This window comes from Pseudorasbora parva, chromosome 2 (assembly GCF_024679245.1).
Source record: "Pseudorasbora parva isolate DD20220531a chromosome 2, ASM2467924v1, whole genome shotgun sequence".
In the NCBI taxonomy this organism is placed as follows: domain Eukaryota; kingdom Metazoa; phylum Chordata; class Actinopteri; order Cypriniformes; family Gobionidae; genus Pseudorasbora; species Pseudorasbora parva.
Window position 1 is genome coordinate 23,267,978 of NC_090173.1, and position 18,488 is coordinate 23,286,465.

General features: G+C 39.4%; 1 protein-coding gene across 1 annotated transcript in view; it reads right to left on the reverse strand.

The window, feature by feature from the left end:
• The window catches only part of LOC137038165 (sodium channel protein type 4 subunit alpha B-like), a 60,383-nt gene that overhangs the window by 37,249 nt on the left and 4,646 nt on the right, over window positions 1–18,488 (reverse strand). The window contains exons 2-5 of the mRNA XM_067412615.1: window positions 17,179–17,503; window positions 16,948–17,068; window positions 16,043–16,130; window positions 3,270–3,398 (exon numbers count right to left, since the gene is read on the reverse strand). Coding sequence (XP_067268716.1) covers window positions 3,270–3,398; window positions 16,043–16,130; window positions 16,948–17,068; window positions 17,179–17,503 — 663 coding nt within the window. The remainder of the gene's footprint in view (window positions 1–3,269; window positions 3,399–16,042; window positions 16,131–16,947; window positions 17,069–17,178; window positions 17,504–18,488) is intronic.

Here is an 18,488-nt window from a genome sequence, read left to right on the forward strand (position 1 = left end):
AGAAGCTTCATTTTGTGCTCAGTGACACATTTGTGTTGATTTTAATGTTTGGTTGGATCTCCTGATGGGAGATCCAACCACGGCCCATTATACGATTTCTAGCAGAATCCATCAGGTTTTGATTTTTTATCTTTTGGTATTTGCTAGAATCCATGATACAATGTATCTGAACAAGATGTCCAGGACCTCCAGCAAAAAAATAGGCCCACAACATTAAAGATCCAGTGGTATTTTTAGCCGTGGGCATGGGGTACTTTTTATCCCTGATTTCACCAAACCCATCTGGTAGATTTGCTGCCAAAAAGCTATTTTATAGTTTAATTTGACCACAGAACCAGGTCCCTTTTGACTTTCCAGTCGTGTCTGACCACTGAATGTGCTGTTTCTGGATGAGCGAGGAGGATTTTTCTTGAATCCCTCCCAAACAACATGTGGTGATGTAGGGCTTGTTTGATTTTTTTTAGGCTTTCTGACCCTAAGACTCAACTAATCTCTGCGATTCTCCATCTGTGACCCTTGGAGAGTGTTTGTGCACTCAAACGTTCCTCCTCGCTGTGCATTAGGACAATATACACACACGTCCTCTTTCAGGCAGATTTGTAACATTTTTAGTTAAATGGAGCTTCTTAATTATTGCCCTGATGGTGGAAATGGGGATTTTCAATGCAATATATATATATATATATATATATATATATATATATATATATATATATATATATATATATATATATATATATATATATATATATATATATATATATGGGGTTATAACTTCGAGACCAAGTTCAAAAAGGGTTGAATCCAAGTCAAGACCGAGTTCAAAAAGGGTTGAGTCCGAGTCAAGGCCGAGTTCAAAAAGGGTTGAGTCAGAGTCAAGACTGAGTTCAAAAAGGGTTAAGTCTGAGTCGAGCTTGAGTTCAAAAAGGGTTGAGTCCGAGGCAAGACCGAGTTCAAAAAAGGTTGAGTCTGAGTCGAGACAGAGTTCAAAAAGGTTTGAGTCCGAGTCAAGACCGAGTTCAAAAAGGGTTGAGTCAGAGTCGAGACCGAGTTCAAAAAGGGTTGAGTCAGAGTCGAGACCGAGTTCAAAAAGGGTTGAGTCCGAGTCGAGACCGAATTCAAAAAGGGTTGAGTCCGAGTCGAGACCGAGTTCAAAAAGGGTTGAGTCTGAGTCGAGACCGAGTTCAAAAAGGGTTGAGTACGAGTTGAGACCGAGTTCAAAAAGGGTTGAGTCTGAGTCGAGACCGAGTTCAAAAAGGGTTGAGTCCGAGTCGAGACCGAGTTCAAAAAGGGTTGAGTCCGAGTCGAGACCGAATTCAAAAAGGGTTGAGTCCGAGTCGAGACCGAATTCAAAAAGGGTTGAGTCCGAGTCGAGACCGAGTTCAAAAAGGGTTGAGTCAGAGTCGAGACCGAGTTCAAAAAGGGTTGAGTCAGAGTCGAGACCGAATTCAAAAAGGGTTGAGTCCGAGTCGAGACCGAGTTCAAAAAGGGTTGAGTCAGAGTCGAGACCGAGTTCAAAAAGGGTTGAGTCCGAGTCGAGACCGAATTCAAAAAGGGTTGAGTCCGAGTCGAGACCGAGTTCAAAAAGGGTTGAGTCAGAGTCGAGACCGAGTTCAAAAAGGGTTGAGTCCGAGTCGAGACCGAGTTCAAAAAGGGTTGAGTCAGAGTCGAGACCGAATTCAAAAAAATCTGTCTTCTCCAAAAATTTGTGAGAACGCAGAATTTACACATCGTTGAATGTCTTACTACATATGAACTCTTTGTGGCTCTTGTGTACAAACTGAATAACAGATGATGTAGCAGACATTTTCAAACATAGTTAAGAGCTAGAGGCTCACTCCACATGACGCTTAAGAAAATCAAACATCAATTTAAAGAAATATTAACATAGAGTAATTACATGAATATTTTAAATGGGACTCGAGTGGACTCAGAAATAAGTTTGAGTCCTAATATGTTCAAGTACAAGTCAATACCGAGTCCAAATGCACACAAGTCCATGATAAGACCGAGACCATTAAAATATGGTCTTGAGACATAGTCCAAGACTGAGTCTTGAGTACAAGTGACTGCTTTTAGGTGTTAGTACCAAGGAATATTATGGATGACAGCAGAGGAAATAATAATAAATGTCTATCAAGATAGTATCGGGACCTTGAAAGTTCTTATATACCTTCAGATCTCCAATCAGACCGCAGCCTTTTAGTGTTCTGAGGAGGGCCAAAGTGTGAAGCTGCTAAAAATAGGCTAAAAATATTGTAAGTGATCTCTCTTTACAAGTGGATAAACATTTTCATTCAGTCAGGCTGTGATTGTAAAGGGAGGTGAGGGTGGACCTTAGAGAGGCGTATGGAGAAGACGAGGAGGATCAGGCCCTGCAGGCAGCCTCATTATACTTTTGGTGATGATGTAAACACACTGACCTTTGACCACTCACATCTGAGTGGGTATTTTCACAATGCTTCTGTGTCTAATGTAGCCTAGAAATCTAGACGCACCCTAAAGGCAGCAATTTTAATTTGCCCACAAGTGTTGTCTAGGAACTCTCAATACCCATCTGAGCTGTATTCCTCACAATCTGGACGGCAAAATCACATCATGTATAGAGACGGCGGGCGGGGCCATAATGACGACGACCGAGTTGCGTTTGCGTGCTTCTAGGAGGAAGACTTGGAGTTTAGCTTTTCTCTGAGAAAAGAACAAAGAGCGGCACTGAAGTCATTCTTAAAAAGGGAAGATGTGTTCGGAGTGTAGCTGACCGGATACGGCGAATGTTTAATCAGTCAGCGAGCTCTGCTTCACCTTCGTTGCTCCGGTTGGTGTAGCGCTATCCTATCGCGTGCAGAGGGAGTTTGAAAGACAACCGTTTATCCCGCCCCTCGGATTGAGCCCTGTCTATGGTGAGTTTCCATACCAAACATCTTGATGTGGGTCTGGCTTGTCAGGCTATGTCTAATGTGGTTGCCAGAACTAATGTGCTACATACCCTGACTGGGCAAAAACTGATTAGTCGCACACTATGCTGACTATTTGGAATGGCATCTGATTATGGAAACTACTTTTAAAAATAATGCTGTAAATGGTTGCAGTCCTCTTCTGAATAAACCATTTGCATTTAACCACAACGCTAATTGAAGGATTTATAATACAACCCTTTGGATTTAACATACATTTTTTCTCATTCGCCAATAAATGAAATAAATTATATCATTATAAGTGTTTACATCGGCTTGTTTAGCCACTGATTTTACATTCAGGGTCATACTTACTGAATGATGAGGATCATGAAATCCAGCCAATTCCACGGGTCTCGTAGGAATGTGAAATCACCAATGCAGAAGCCTCTGGACAGCACCTTTATCAATATCTCAAAGGTATAGATGCCAATGGAAACATACCTACAAAGATCCAAATTAAAATATAAATTAGAAGTAAATTAAATTTGAATTGAGGCACCAAACCAAATGCCGAACTGCAATTTAAATGCAATGTAGAATTAAAAAATACTCAACAAAGATTATAACCAATTTGACAGGCAGACAGGTAGAACAAAAAGAATGACAGACAGACAGAGATACAGACAAAAAGACACAGACAGACAGACAGAGATACAGAAAGACAGACAGATAGACAGAAAGACGGACAGACAGACAGAGATACAGACAGACAGAGATACAGCCAGAAAGACAGACAGAGATACAGACAGACAGACAGAGAGAGAGATACAGAAAGACAGACAGACAGATAGACAGATAGACAGAAAGACGGACAGACAGACAGAGATACAGACAGACAGACAGAGATACAGACAGACAGACAGAAATTCAGACAGACAGACAGACAGACAGACAGACAGACAGAGAGAGAGATTTTTTTTTTTTTTTTTTGAGATTTCAAATCCCTCTATTTTCAAAACAGAGTTCTCTATAACACAAGGAAATCAGTTCCCAAGTTAAAAAAAACTAAATCATGATTTAAGTCAGAGCACTCCCAAAAACCAGGACATTGTCCACAACAGAACATAAAACATTTTTAAGACACCAAGTGTTTATAAACCCTTCTACATTATTTGTAGTACTGTAAAAAACAAAATCAACTTTCAGTCTAGCTTTCACCATTCTAACAAAAACAGTGTTTGCATCAAAGTCCAAGGACTCTTCGATCTTATTCCTTCTACTAAGGTAGATAGCCATTTTAGCTTGACCAAGTACAAAGTTAAGCAATTGACATTTCACTCTCCTTTTCTGACAGTAACTAAAACCAAAAATAAATAGATTCTTAGAAAATTTCTCTCCGAACATCATAAAAATTCCTTGCAACAACTGAAACAAAGAGCACAGTCTACTACAATCCGAAAAGCAGTGGTAAATCGTTTCCCTCTGCAAGCAAAAAGGGCACACTTCACTTACATTCGGATTAATGATGGAAATAAAAGCATTGACAGCCACACTACCATGTAGGATTCTCCACTGAAGGTCACATAGCCTTTTTGTCAACGGTGGTTTGTAAATCGCTCTCCATACTGGTCTGGCCTCATTGTCAAGCCCTAGATGAGCTCTACAAGGAGTGTCAGCTCTACCACTTAGTTTGCCTTTATTTAACATTTTTACAAACATTTTATACATCAGTTTTCCTTTCATGTCATCAAATTCATTTGTGAGAGTCTCTCTGCACTCTAACAGTTGACCAGTACAGTCTTTGAAGTCAGGAAAAAGAGTCAATGCTGGAAAAGAATCATCAACAACTGGTTGACATTGTCCATCACAGTAGTCTTTTAGCAAAGATAATTCAGTCTTTGTCAGTTCACACTTCCAAGTGCTGAGCATTTGATTTATAATCCTGATCGATCTAACTCCAACATGAGAGGATAGACCTGCAGAGTCCATCAAATTTGGTCCACACAGATCAACCACATGTCCCAGTGTAACAATTCCAGCCGCACAGAACAACTGCATCACGAAGGGTCCTGTTATGTGTTCTATGTTGAAGCGAGTGCCATTCACCACTGGCTCTTTCAACAGCTCAGGGACTCACAGCTTGCAACTCTCTTTTTTTGGAACATTCCCCACACAGTGAACAGTCCATGGTAAAACTTTGTGAGGTTACACAGTTTTTTAGCACTCAAGTCCATTAAAAACAAAGGTTCGGCAAGACCCAAATTCCCGCCTCGGGCCAATATGGTTCTGGCTAAGGATCTCCAGACAAGCTCTACGGGCCCAACAAGAAGTCTCTGAATGAACTGGAGTCGGAAAGCGGCGCCTCTACTGGGGAGATGAATGAGCCCCTGCCCTCCTTCCTCTTTTGGCAAAAACAGTACACTCTGTGGGACCCAGTGCAGCCGGTCCCAGAAAAAGTCCACCAACACTGCCTGTATCTTAGCCAGCAGTTGTACAGGAGGGTCCACACATGATAATCGGTGCCACAACACTGATGACACTAAATTGTTGATCACTAGTGTTCGACCCCTAAAAGACATGTGTGGCAATATTCATTTCCATTTTTTGAGACGTCCTTCAACTTTTTCTAAAAAATTGTCCCAGTTTTTACACAGAAAAGTATTATCTCCAAGATAAACACCAAGGTGTTTAAAACCACCCTTGTTCCAATTTAACCCAGCGGGTAAAACAAGCTTTCTGCTTAACTCATTGTTGATTGTTACAGCTTCACTTTTCCCCCAGTTAATTTTTGCAGAGGACAATATGCCAAAACTATTAATGTTATCTACCAGGGTGTCAATATCTTCTTGTTCTTTGACAATGACAACAACATCATCGGCATAAGCAGATAATTTAAAAATAGTTTCACATCCAGGAAGTTTTACACCAATAAGAGATTAAATTGAGATTAATAATATTCTTAAATTGTGCAGAAGAGGCTCTATAGCTAAGGAGTAGAGCATGCCAGACAATGAACATCCTTGTCTGACCCCCCTATGAACTTTAAAAGGAGCGCTTAAACCACCGCTGATCTTTAAGATGCTCTCAATGTCACTACACAAGACCCGAATCATGTTTATTAGGCCAGAGCTGAAACCAAACGCATCTAACGTTTGCCACAAATACTGGTGTTCGACTCTGTCAAAAGCCTTTTCTTGGTCAATTGAAATCAGACATATTTCACAATCCAATGAGTTGGAGAGGTCCAAAACATCACGAATGAAAATAATATTGTGAGTTATCAACCTATTGGGTATGCAATAAGTCTGGTCAACATGAATGATGTGCTCCATAACGTTTTTCAATCTCACTGCAAACACCTTTGACAAAAGTTTGTAATCAGTGCAGAGCAGAGCAACTGGCCTCCAGTTCTTTATCTCTTGTAAATCCTCTTTTTTTGGGGAGAAGAGTAAGAATTGCTCTCCTACAACTCAAAGGTAAAAATCCTCTTTTTAAACCGTCTCTGATAACAAGTAATAAATCTTGGCCAATCACAGGCCAAAAAGCTTTATAAAAGTCCACAGGAAGGCCATCAATGCCAGGAGATTTACCACTTTCCAGACACTGCAACGCAGAATATAGTTCATCAGCAGAGATCATTGCATCCAGCTCTGTGTTATCCTCCTCGGAAACCTTCGGTAAGCCCTCATAGAAGGACTGCGCCACCTCTGGTCTCTCCTGGAACTCACTCTTAAACAGCTTCTTATGGACTTCCGGTGACGTTAGAGAGATGGCAGATGCGTGAAAGTTAGGCTCCGTCGGATTATTGCAATAAATCCCGATTTACATAACCAATTCAGATAAATTCAGAGTTTTTCAGAATGAGTGCGGCAACAAGACAAAAGAATACCTCCAAGAATAAAAATTCAAGAGAAAGAGACGATAAGAAAAGATCACCTAGCCCTAGGCCTACTAAAGCTAACCCGCGTGCTCCCGAACTTACTGAGGTGATGGAAGAATTGAAATCGTTAAGAAAAGAAAATCAAGAGGGGCATAAACAAACGAAAATATCACTGACTAAATTGGAGACCTCAGTTGAGGACTTAAAATGCCAAATAAATGGTTTGGAGAGCAGAATCGGGGAAACGGAGGAACGGATCAGTGCTGCTGAGGAGAGTGGGATGAGACACGAAAGAGCGCTACTGTATCTACTGGAACGTGAGGCGGATCTCACAGGTAGATGCGATGACTTGCAAAATAGACTTCGCCGGAATAATCTAAGAATATATCAAGTTCCAGAGGGCTGTGAAGGAGGAAATACAGTGGAATTTGTTACGGGTCTGCTCACCACAGTTCTACAGTTACCTCAGGACATGGATATAAAGATCGAAAGGGCACACCGGGCCCTTGCAGCCAAACCAAAAGACCCCTCCGCACCTCCGAGATCGATAATAGTGAGATTCCTAGACTATGCTGTTAAGGATGCAATCTTACGACAAGCCTGGTCACAGAAACAGGTCCTGTACAACGCGAAACGGATCTACTTTGACAATGACTACTCGCCTGAGTTGCAGAGGAAAAGATCGCAGGTACGAGACGTTATGAAACAGCTCAAGACGAAGGATGTGCGAGCCCAGTGTGTCTATCCAGCACAGATAAGGATTTACCTAGAGACCGGAGTAAAAACCTTTCCTACCCTGATGGATGCTTTACCACCGCTGCGGGATCTGGGAATTAAAGTTCAAGTGGATGAACGAGACCGACAAGTAAGAGAAATATCGAAGGCAAGATGGTCAGTGCAAGGTAAAGGTGGACGTGGATCGAGCACAGCAATGTTGTCCGATGCAGATCTTCAAGCATTTTTGCAGAAGGAGTAAATTCGCTCAACAAAGAGGTACATCTAAACTGGATATTTCTGCTTCAGAATGTGAGTAAACTCTGACTAAATTATAAAAGAGACTGGCTCTTTATAGAAATAAAAAATATTTTTACTCTCGGGACAATAATAATTGTTATTTTTAATTGACGGATGCTTGCTGACATTTCGCTGAGTGGAAATCACTCTTGGAGGCGGCCATGGTTCGAAAATGGCTGCACGCGCTTAGTGCACTTTTGATACCCCAGGGAGAAAACGCCACAACTCCCTGCCCTTCTTACATCGGGATTTGGCCTACAAGACAAGAACTTGGCCGAATGGATGTGTGGAAGTCTTGTTCATGTACATAGTTTTTTCTGTTGTTGTTTTTGCCTACGTTAATTATTTGCCCTTGACAGCTAACGTGTTTTTTTGTTTTTATAAATTACTGGAACACACTGGCGAATAGCACACACAATATCTATAATAATATAAATGTATAATTTAATTTGTGTCAGTTATAATGTGAAAGGACTTAGCAGCCCAATTAAAAGAAAGAAAGTATTTAATCAGCTTAAAAAAATGCAATGCTCTATTGCACTGCTTCAAGAGACACACCTGTCTGATGGGGAAGATTTAAAACTGAGGAGGGAATGGGTGGACGAAGTTAACAGTGCCTCATATAACAAGGGGAAGAAAAGAGGTGTCGCAATCATGTTTGCCAAGTCTGTCTTTTTTAATATGGAGCAAGTATACAAAGATAAAGAAGGAAGATATGTAATGGAAGTTGGAACGATTTCAGGCAAAAAAATTACTATTCTTAATCTTTACGCACCTAATGAGGACTACCCAAAATTTTTCAAAAATGTTTTCTCTCTTTTGGCACAGAAAGGCGAGGGAATTTATTTAATTGGTGGAGACTTTAACTGTGTATTAGATAGCTATGTTGATAGGTTACCAGCAGAAAGGGGACCACAGCCAAAAAAAGTAAAAGCTCTTTTAGGAATAATGAGCGAATTAGGCTTAACGGATATTTGGCGACACTTGCATCCTAAAGAAAAGGATTTTACCTTTATGTCACATGTGCATGGTAGTTATTCTAGAATAGACTTCTTTTGTACATCTAGAGTAGAGTTACATCATTTCAAAGAATGTTATATAGATGCTATAACTATATCAGATCATGCTCCAGTTAGGCTAAAACTTCAGTTAGGACAAGATAAACAATTTAAATACTGGAGATTAAATGTCTCAGTAATAAATGACTGTAAGGCGAAGGAGGAAATAAAACAACAACTGATTGAATACTTTGATATTAATGATAATGGACTGGTTACCCCATCTATTTTGTGGGAGGGGGCCAAAGCAGTGACAAGAGGTAAAATAATAGAAATAACGTCCAGGAACAAAAAATTGAGATTAGCCAAACAAAATGAGATAGAGAATAACTCAGGAAGCTGGAAACTGAACATAAACAAACAGGTCAAATTAAAATTTTAGAATGTTTAAAGCAGGAAAGGAAGAATTTGGATGATTTGCTCACATATAAAGCAGAGGGGGCACTCAGATTTGTAAGCAGAAAATATTATGAGATGAGTAATAAGGCTAGTAGGCTCTTGGCCTTTCAATTACGTAAGGCTCAAGCAAGCAGGGTTGTTCCTAAAATCAAACACCCAAATACCTCAACAATGCTAACACAACCAAATGATATAGTTAATGCATTTGAAAATTATTATAAAAAATTATACGAAGGCCAGAAGTTAATAAATAAGGAGGACAAAATTAAAAGTTTTTACAACCAATTGAATTAAACAAATTAACAGATCAAGAAGCAAAGGAAATGATATCCCCCATCACAGAAGAAGAAATAAGGGAGACTATCGCAAATTTAAAAAACAATAAGTCACCAGGGGTAGATGGATTCTCCGGGGAATTTTATAAGGCATTTGTAGAGGAACTGGCTCCTAATTTATGTAAGGTATTTAACTATGTGCTACATAATGAAGACCCCCCACATTCATGGTCTGACGCAATAATTACTGTAATTCATAAAACTGGAAAAGACCCTACACAATGTATGGCTTATAGACCAATAAGCTTACTATGTCAGGATATGAAAATTTTAACTTCAATAATAGCAAACAGAATTCAGAAACATATTAAAAAGTTGGTCAAACCGGATCAGACTGGATTTATTAATAGAAGATATGGAACAAATAACATAAGAAGAGCTTTAAACTTACAGCAAATTGGAAAAGATAGTAAAACACCCTCAATGCTTCTCAGCTTAGATGCTGAGAAGGCATTTGATAGGGTGGACTGGGTGTTTCTGAAACAGACTCTTAATTATATGGGGTTTCATGAAACTTTTGTTAAATGGGTAAATATTTTTTACAAAAACCCTAAATCAAGAGTTCGAGTTAATGGTCATTGCTCGGAGTTCTTTAATCTAGGTAGGGGAACTCGTCAGGGAGATGCGATGTCCCCAGTCTTATTCGCTCTTAGTATTGAGCCACTAGCGGAGTTAATAAGGAGCAACCCTAGAATACAGGGGATAGCAGATAAAGGAGGGAAGTGTCATAAAATATCGCTATACGCCGATGACATATTATTATTCATTGAAAACCCTGTTTCATCTATCCCAGCCCTTTTAGAGTGCCTAAGAGACTATGGCTTAGTCTCTGGATATAAGATAAATACTGAGAAATCAGAGGCGATGATGATCTCAGGACATTGGCCCACTCAGTTAGATAATGAAGTATCTTTTCGATGGTCTAGTCAGGGTTTCAGGTACTTAGGTGTTATCCTTACACCTATGGCATCTCGTTTATATTCAGCTAATTACACACAGCTTTTTGAAATCATAAAAAAAGACTTGGCAAGATGGGAGGTACTCCCTCTTTCTATGTTCGGAAGGATTGAAACAGTGAAAATGAATATACTACCAAGGCTTCTCTTCCTATTTCAATCTCTTCCTGTTCTGGTTCCAGTTTCAGCATTTAATAAACTAGAAAATTTGATTTCAAAGTTTATTTGGCAAAATAAAAGGCCAAGAATAAGACTTAAAATACTTATGTCAAATAAAGACAGGGGGGGGGGGGGGGGGGGGTTGAACCTTCCTAATCTTAGATACTACTATTGGGCTGCTCAGCTTAGGGCTATGGCGGCTTGGCTTGGCATTGATAAGGAGGCAGAATGGGTTAATATTGAACAGAATTCACTTCCTGGAGTCTCTCTGACCACTCTACCATTCATGGACTTGGAAGCACGGAAAAGATTTGAAGAAAACAAATATATGGATACAGCATACTGTCAAAATTTGGTCCACAATACAAAAAAAGTTAAGAGGAGTAATACCCATATCACGTGCAATACCTATTAAAGGTAACCCAGATTTTCTCCCTTCTAAATGGGATAATGCCTTCAGTAGATGGGAAGAGAATGGATTAAAGATAATTAATCAACTTTTTGACGGAGAAACCATAAGATCTTTTTCCCAATTGCATGATAGGTTTACACTGAGATCTAATGATTTCTTTAGATATTTACAATTACGACATTATATCACAACTCATAAACATTGGGACATAATTAAAAGATCTCCAACAAATGTTGAAAAATACTTTATCAATATTATTGAACATGATATACCTACTAAAAATCATATAGCACATATTTATGGAAAATTAATGCAGGATCAATCTGATGACACGTTTCATATCAAAAGAAACTGGGAACTAGAGTTAAATACTGTAATAGAAGATGAGATGTGGATAAATATATGTGCTAGCTGCCATAAAGGCATCAACAGCCAAATGTGGAAGGAATTTGATTGGAAAATGAAAATGAGATTCTTCAGGGTCCCACTGGTGGTTGCCAAATTTGACAGTACTTCGCCACTATCACAATGCTGGAGAGAATGTGGGATGGTGGGGGACTATGTGCATATATTCTGGGAATGCCCTAAAATACAAATGTATTGGCAGAGGGTTAGAAGGGAAATTAATAAAGTTTTAGAAAGAGTTATTCCAATGCACCCAGAATTTTTTCTACTTGAGGGGTTCCCCCCAGATCTGTTTAGTAAATCCCACTTATTTGTATTGCATATATTGTTAATGGCAGCTAGGAAGATAATTACTGTGAACTGGATGAAGGTGCACGAACCCACTGTGACAGAATGGACACATAGACTGAAACAGATATATATATTTGAGAAAATGACTGCAGACTTGCAGTTAAAATCTGACTTTTTTCGACAGAAGTGGGCACTAATTGAAAAATATTTGCTTGAAGGAAATAGAGTTAATAAAGTTTAATGATTGAACTACGCAGATAATGTGCTGGTATATGATATATTCTTTGAAGTGCTGTCATGGGCTATTTTCTTTAACTTTGGGTGTTTTTTTTGTGTGTGTGTGTTCTTTTTGTGTTGTTGTTGTTGTTGTTGTTGGTTTTTTTTTCATTTATTTACTTTGATTAATATTCTATGTATATGTAATGTAACAGTGTTCTAGAAAAGCGTAATAAAAAAAAACAGTTCAAAAAAAAAAAAAAAAACAGCTTCTCATAAAAGTCAACTGCATATTTACGGATATCCCCAGACTCTTGTAGCAATTGTTCAGTACTGGACCGCAGAGAGTGTATCAGTCTCCTTTGTCCGTTTTTTTGTTCAAGGCCGAAGAAAAAATGAGATGGTGCGTCCATTTTAACAATATCTTGATGACGTGAGCGAACCAGAGCACCTTGAGCGGAGAAACCCAACAGGTTAGATAAAGCTGACTTTTTCTTTTTGAGAACTTTAAAATGTTCTCCTTCTCTTGTTGAGTCTGCCAAATCTTGTAGCTTCACAATTTCACTCTCCAAGTCTTTCATAGATTTGGTCATTTCTCTTGTGACATTGAGAGTAAACTGTAAACATAACTGTTTTATTTTGACCTTCCCTATGTCCCACCACTGTTGTAATGAAGTCTACTCAGATTTTTCTTTTGTATACCCACTCCAGAAATACTTAAAAACGTCTTTAAAAGAATTATCAGAAAGTAAGGATACATTAAAATGCCAATAGGCACTTTTACATTTCACATCTTTGATAAAGATAGCAACTTGTACGAGGCAATGATCTGAAATGCCAATTGGGTGTATATTACTCTGATGTTTGAAAACGTAAACTCTATCAAGCCTAGCCAAAGATAAAGAATTATCTTTGACATGAGTCCAAGTATACTGACGCTGAGTGTTGTGGAAAAACTTCCAAACGTCACACAAATCATTCGTCTCAATTATTTTTACAAGACAATTCTTACAGGCTCCATGTGGTTCTGGGTGGTTTCTATCTAATGCAGCATTCTCTGTGCAGTTAAAGTCCCCTCCTAGAAACATGTACCCATCTGTACTGCAGTTACTTATAACATCATTTAAAATGTTCAGAAAGACCACCCTCTCTGGGCCTAAAGTGGGAGCATAAACATTTGTGAACGTAATTTTTACATTTTCAAATACAGCTTGTATTTTTAGCAGGCGACCTGCAATGATTTCCTCATTAACACAAGAGATAGGTAAAAAGTCTCTTGAAAACAAGATACCTACGCCACCACTGTTGCTACACTTATGACTGAGAAAAACGTCTCCATCCCAATCTTTCTTCCACGCATTTTCATTTTCAGTTGTGCTATGCGTTTCTTGTAAAAAAAATTACATTTAATTTTTTAACTTTAAACAAATTGATGAGGGAAACTCTCTCCACATCCACTCTGGCACCATTAACATTTAAAGAGCCCAGCTTTATGTCACACATAGTAAATGTTAAGTTGCATTTAAACAGAACAGAGAGGTTAACACAAACAAATAAAAAGAAAAACAAAAGGTGCTTAACCATCATTAGCTAATTGTGCTCTCGCTTTCATCATCAATTTTTTTAAACGAAAAACTTCCTGGTCTGTAAAGGTCAATTGACCGGAGTGTTCTGCATTTTTCATGAAAAATTTAACCGAGTTAATGAACAACTTTAAATCTGGGAAAAAGTCATCAATTTTAACCAATCTCAACCCTTTGGTTCTTTGCAAAAAGGACAGAATTTTAGTGAAAGAATAAGCACTCCCCACCTCCATCTGTATGTCTCCACTAACATCACTTTCAGACTCTTGCGTGTTCATCACCACCTCATCGGACTGAGAAGAACAGCTCGGATTTGTTTTTGACACTTTGGTAACTTGTTCAGTGTTTGAATTATTTTCTGGATTTTTTCTTTTGGTTGACAGATTGGATATTTCACCATCTAACCACAACAAATCTTCCTCTTTAAACAACACTGACTCAGCCACTCTAGTCGCGGTTTGACCAACATTTAGATCCTCTTTCAAGACAACTTGTGCACTTTGCTCATTCGTTACAATGCTTGTCTGCTCATTCTTCTCATCTTCCTGATCATTTTCATTTTTATTTTCTTCTTGCACAGTTCCCTGCGGTTCGCCAGGTAAAGTGGATTCGCTTTCGGGCCGAACGGGCGGCGGATCCGCTAAAACCTGCATCGCTCTCTCTGGACATGAGCGAATCACATGCCCAACAGTCCCACACCCAAAGCATTTCATCGTCTCTGACGTTACATGCACAGTGTAGTCAAAATCATCAACCTTAAACTTTAACACTAAATTTAACTCTTCATCACTCTTTTTGAGTATCATATGTACTTGTCTCCTGAAAGACACAACGTGCTTGAGATGAGGAGATTTACAACTGATAGGAATCATCTTTATCGGTGTCACTAGTTTTCCGTGTCTTCCTAGTTCTTTTTCCAGCAACTCATTTTTCATGAACGGGGGAACATTTGAAATTATGACTTTTTTTGCAGGGTTTACTAGAGACAAAAGTGGTGTGTTTGTGTCTTGAATCACAACTCCACTTTCGAGTAACTGATTTACTTTGTCCACACTGTCTAAAAAAAATCACAACGGCACTATTCATCCTTGAAGCCGATTTAAGACTGTCATATCCGACTATCTCACCCACCGCTAGACTACAATCCTCAACCGAGCACCCATTAGGCGGGGAAAGTTTAATAGCGTGGTCAGTACCTGGATGGGAGACCAACTGGGAAAACCAGGAGCTGCTGGTAGAGGTGTTAGTGAGGCCAGCAGGGGGTGCTCACCCTGTGGTCTGTGTGGGTCCTAACACCCCAGTATAGTGATGGGAACACTATACTGACAAAGAGCACCGTCTTTCGGATGAGACGTTAAACCGAGGTCCTGAATCTCTGTGGTCATTAAAAATCCCAGGATGTCCGTCGGAAAAAGAGTAGGGGTGTAACCCCGGCATCCTGGCCAAATCTGCCCATTGGCCCCTGTCCATCATGGCCTCCTAATAATCCCTCTCTCCTGATTGGCTTCATCACTCTGTCTCCTCTCCACCAATCAGCTGGTGTGTGGTGAGCGTTCTGGCGCAATATGGCTGCCGTCGCATCATCCAGGTGGATGCTGCACATTGGTGGTGGTTGAGGAGATTCCCCCCTTCTATGTAAAGCGCTTTGAGTGCCTTGAAAAGCGCTATATAAATCGAACGCATTATTATTATTATTAGCGTGTCGGCGCGTGAGTTTATGCAAACCACTGTGTTCACCTGCAGCTGCAGCCATGCTGACAGCCACAGCCTCCACCAAACAACACTAACGAACCCCAATAAACACTGTTCCTCAAAAAACTTCTTAAAGTATCAACAGAGAAACACCAGTTTGGGAAAAAAAGAGAAACAGAGAACTCACATTCAGCACGCTCTCAGCAGCACTCAACGCACTCACTCCCAACACGCACCAACGCGCACGCACCCAGAGAGAGAGAGAGAGAGAGAGAGAGAGAGAGAGAGAGAGAGAGAGAGAGAGAGAGAGAGAGAGAGAGAGAGAGAGAGAGAGAGAGAGAGAGAGAGAGAGAGAGAGAGAGAGAGAGAGAGACAGACAGAGACAGACAGAGACAGACAGAGAGAGAGAGAGAGAGAGAGAGAGAGAGAGAGAGAGAGAGAGAGAGAGAGAGAGAGAGAGAGAGAGAGATACAGACAGACAAACAGACAGAGATTCAGACAGATTCAGAAAGTCAGACAAAGATACAAACATACAGAGTCAGACAGACAGACAGACAGACAGATAGATAGATAGATAGACAGACAGACAGACAGACAGACAGACAGACAGACAGACAGACAGACAGACAGACAGACAGATAGATATATTATATGTGGATGAGACATATCCACATATAATATATTGGTGGGGTTGTGTATTTGAGGAATGTTGGGAAGGATTTTGAAGATATGGTGCAGCTCTTACTCGACTGTTTTGCTCCAGGATGGAGGGTAACTCATCGTCATGAACACACAGTTTAACAAGATGGTTAACATGATGAACATGCTAAACAATTTGTTGAGAGTAAAGGAGAACTTAGATGGAATGATTTGTTTCTCTAAATTAAACCAAAACTCAGCGTTACAGATGTCATTTAAAGGGTTAAAAGTTCCAAAAATGAAAATTCTGTCATTAATTACTTACCCTAGTGTCATTCGACACCTGTAAGACCTTTATTAATCTACGGAACACAAATGAAGATATTTGTGTTGAAATCCGATGGCTCGAGAAAGGCTCTTATTGACACCAATGTCATTTCCTCTCTCAAGACCCATAAAGGCACTAAAGACATCGCTACAAAGCCCATTTCACTACAGTGAAACTACGAGAATTAGTTTTTGTGTGCAAAACCCCCACAAAAAACGAAATAACGACTTGTATAGTGATGGACTGATTTCAAAAGAAAAGCTTTGAACCGTTATGAATCAGTGTATCGATTTATGATTCGGATCGCCAAAGTCACGTGATTTCAGCAGTTTGGCAGTTTGACACACAATCCGAGTCATGAATCAATAATGATTCGAAGCTTTGCTTTTGGAATTGTAGAGCCGCTGTGGTTAGATGGGCTTTGTAACGACGTCTTTAGTGCCTTTATGGGTCTTGAGAGAGGAAATGATATTGGTGTCAATGAAGGCCTTTCTGAGCCATCGGATTTCAACACAAATATCTTCATCTGTGTTCTGAAGATGAACTTTCTTATGGGTGTCGAACGACATGAGGGTGAGTAATTAATGACAGAATTTTCATTTTTTGGGTGAACTTAACCTTTAAAAAAATGGAAATCAAAGAATAGATGGAGAATTCCATGGGTTATATTGAATATGAAGGATATGAATGTATGAGTATTCTTATGGCTACTCGTCGAACAGGGTTGAAGGGACTTAGAATGTAGCAGGCAGGTTCAGCATTGAATCTGTATATTGTATTCCCTTTGGTGACCACGATGAAAGTCTGAAAAACAGAAAAAGGGACAGAACACTTCTTGTTGAATAATTATTACAGTTCTATTATTTACAGATTTACAGTTTATATTACTTTGGTGTTCTTCCTTTCCCACTGACTTTTTGTGCTTTGTAGAATGGATCCAACTCTTCAATAGGAACATTGAGGAGCTTTGGTGGAGGGTCTCCATAGATGAACGGTAGCGCCTTTCCTGCTTCCAAAACACTGGTGGGTTTGGGCAGATCTTCTTCAGCCACCTTGATATTCTGGGCCTTCATCTGTTCTTGCTCGGCGGTTTCTTCTGCCATCCGCCGCTTGATCTCGGCGAGCGACTCCAAAGTGAAGGGGCGGAACACATCGGTGCCTGTGGGAGGGAGTAGGCGTGCCATCTTGACATTCTGCTGAAGGAGGGCTGCCACCACTTCGGGGTCTCTCAGTTGTGCCCTGCAGGGATAGAGTAAGGTGGATCATTAACCCTCTGGTGCTCTTCGGTCATTTCTGACTGAAAAATGTTCTTTTTTAAATTTTTTAAAATCCCAGCTTCATCGGAATGCTATGAAACTTGGTGACTTTTTTAGCATTAGGTATGTAAACACACAGAAAAATTGGGGTCATGATTCGAGCATGCTAATTGGTCATAAAAAAGTAACGTTCATTGTCTTCGGTCATAAATGACCGACCATAGGAAATGGATGGAAAATCGGCAAATGAATGGGAAATTCTGCAAAAACACAAATATTTCCAGAATATTTGTGTGTACAATCTACAAATCGGCCACAATGCTGAAAAAAGTACACAGCAGTATAAGGATGACACTCTAAAACATCAGGAGTGTGATATTGACACATACACTCACACGCACACTTATACACACATACACACCCATGAAAAACTGAACCTATGAACCACATTTTGAATATATATTAAAAATACATATTACATATTAAACATATTAAAAATCACATCTTCGTCAGAATGATATGAAACTTGGTGACTTTTCTAACATTAGGTATGTAAACACACAAAAAAATCAGGGCATGATTCGAGCATGCTAAGTGGTTGTAAAAAAAATACTCCCACTTGCCTCTTCGGTCAAAAATGACCACCATAATGAATGGGAAATCTGCAAAAACACAAATTCACAGGAAAAAAAAATAAAAAAAATTACCATTTCTAAAAAATTTTTTTTAAATAAAAATAGTATTTGATATTTTTAAAGTATATATTCAAATCCAGCTAAAAAATGTTATTGAAAGTGTTGAAAATTGAATTTGGGAATTCATAATTCCAAAAGAGGGCGCTAATCTGTCTTCAATTTTTTTTTTTTTTTTTTTTGAAGGACTAATCTCTATTTTAACCTAAAATACAATCCCCAGAACATCATCACCCTCAGAATGTGCTGTAATTCACGATTTCCTTAGAGAACGAG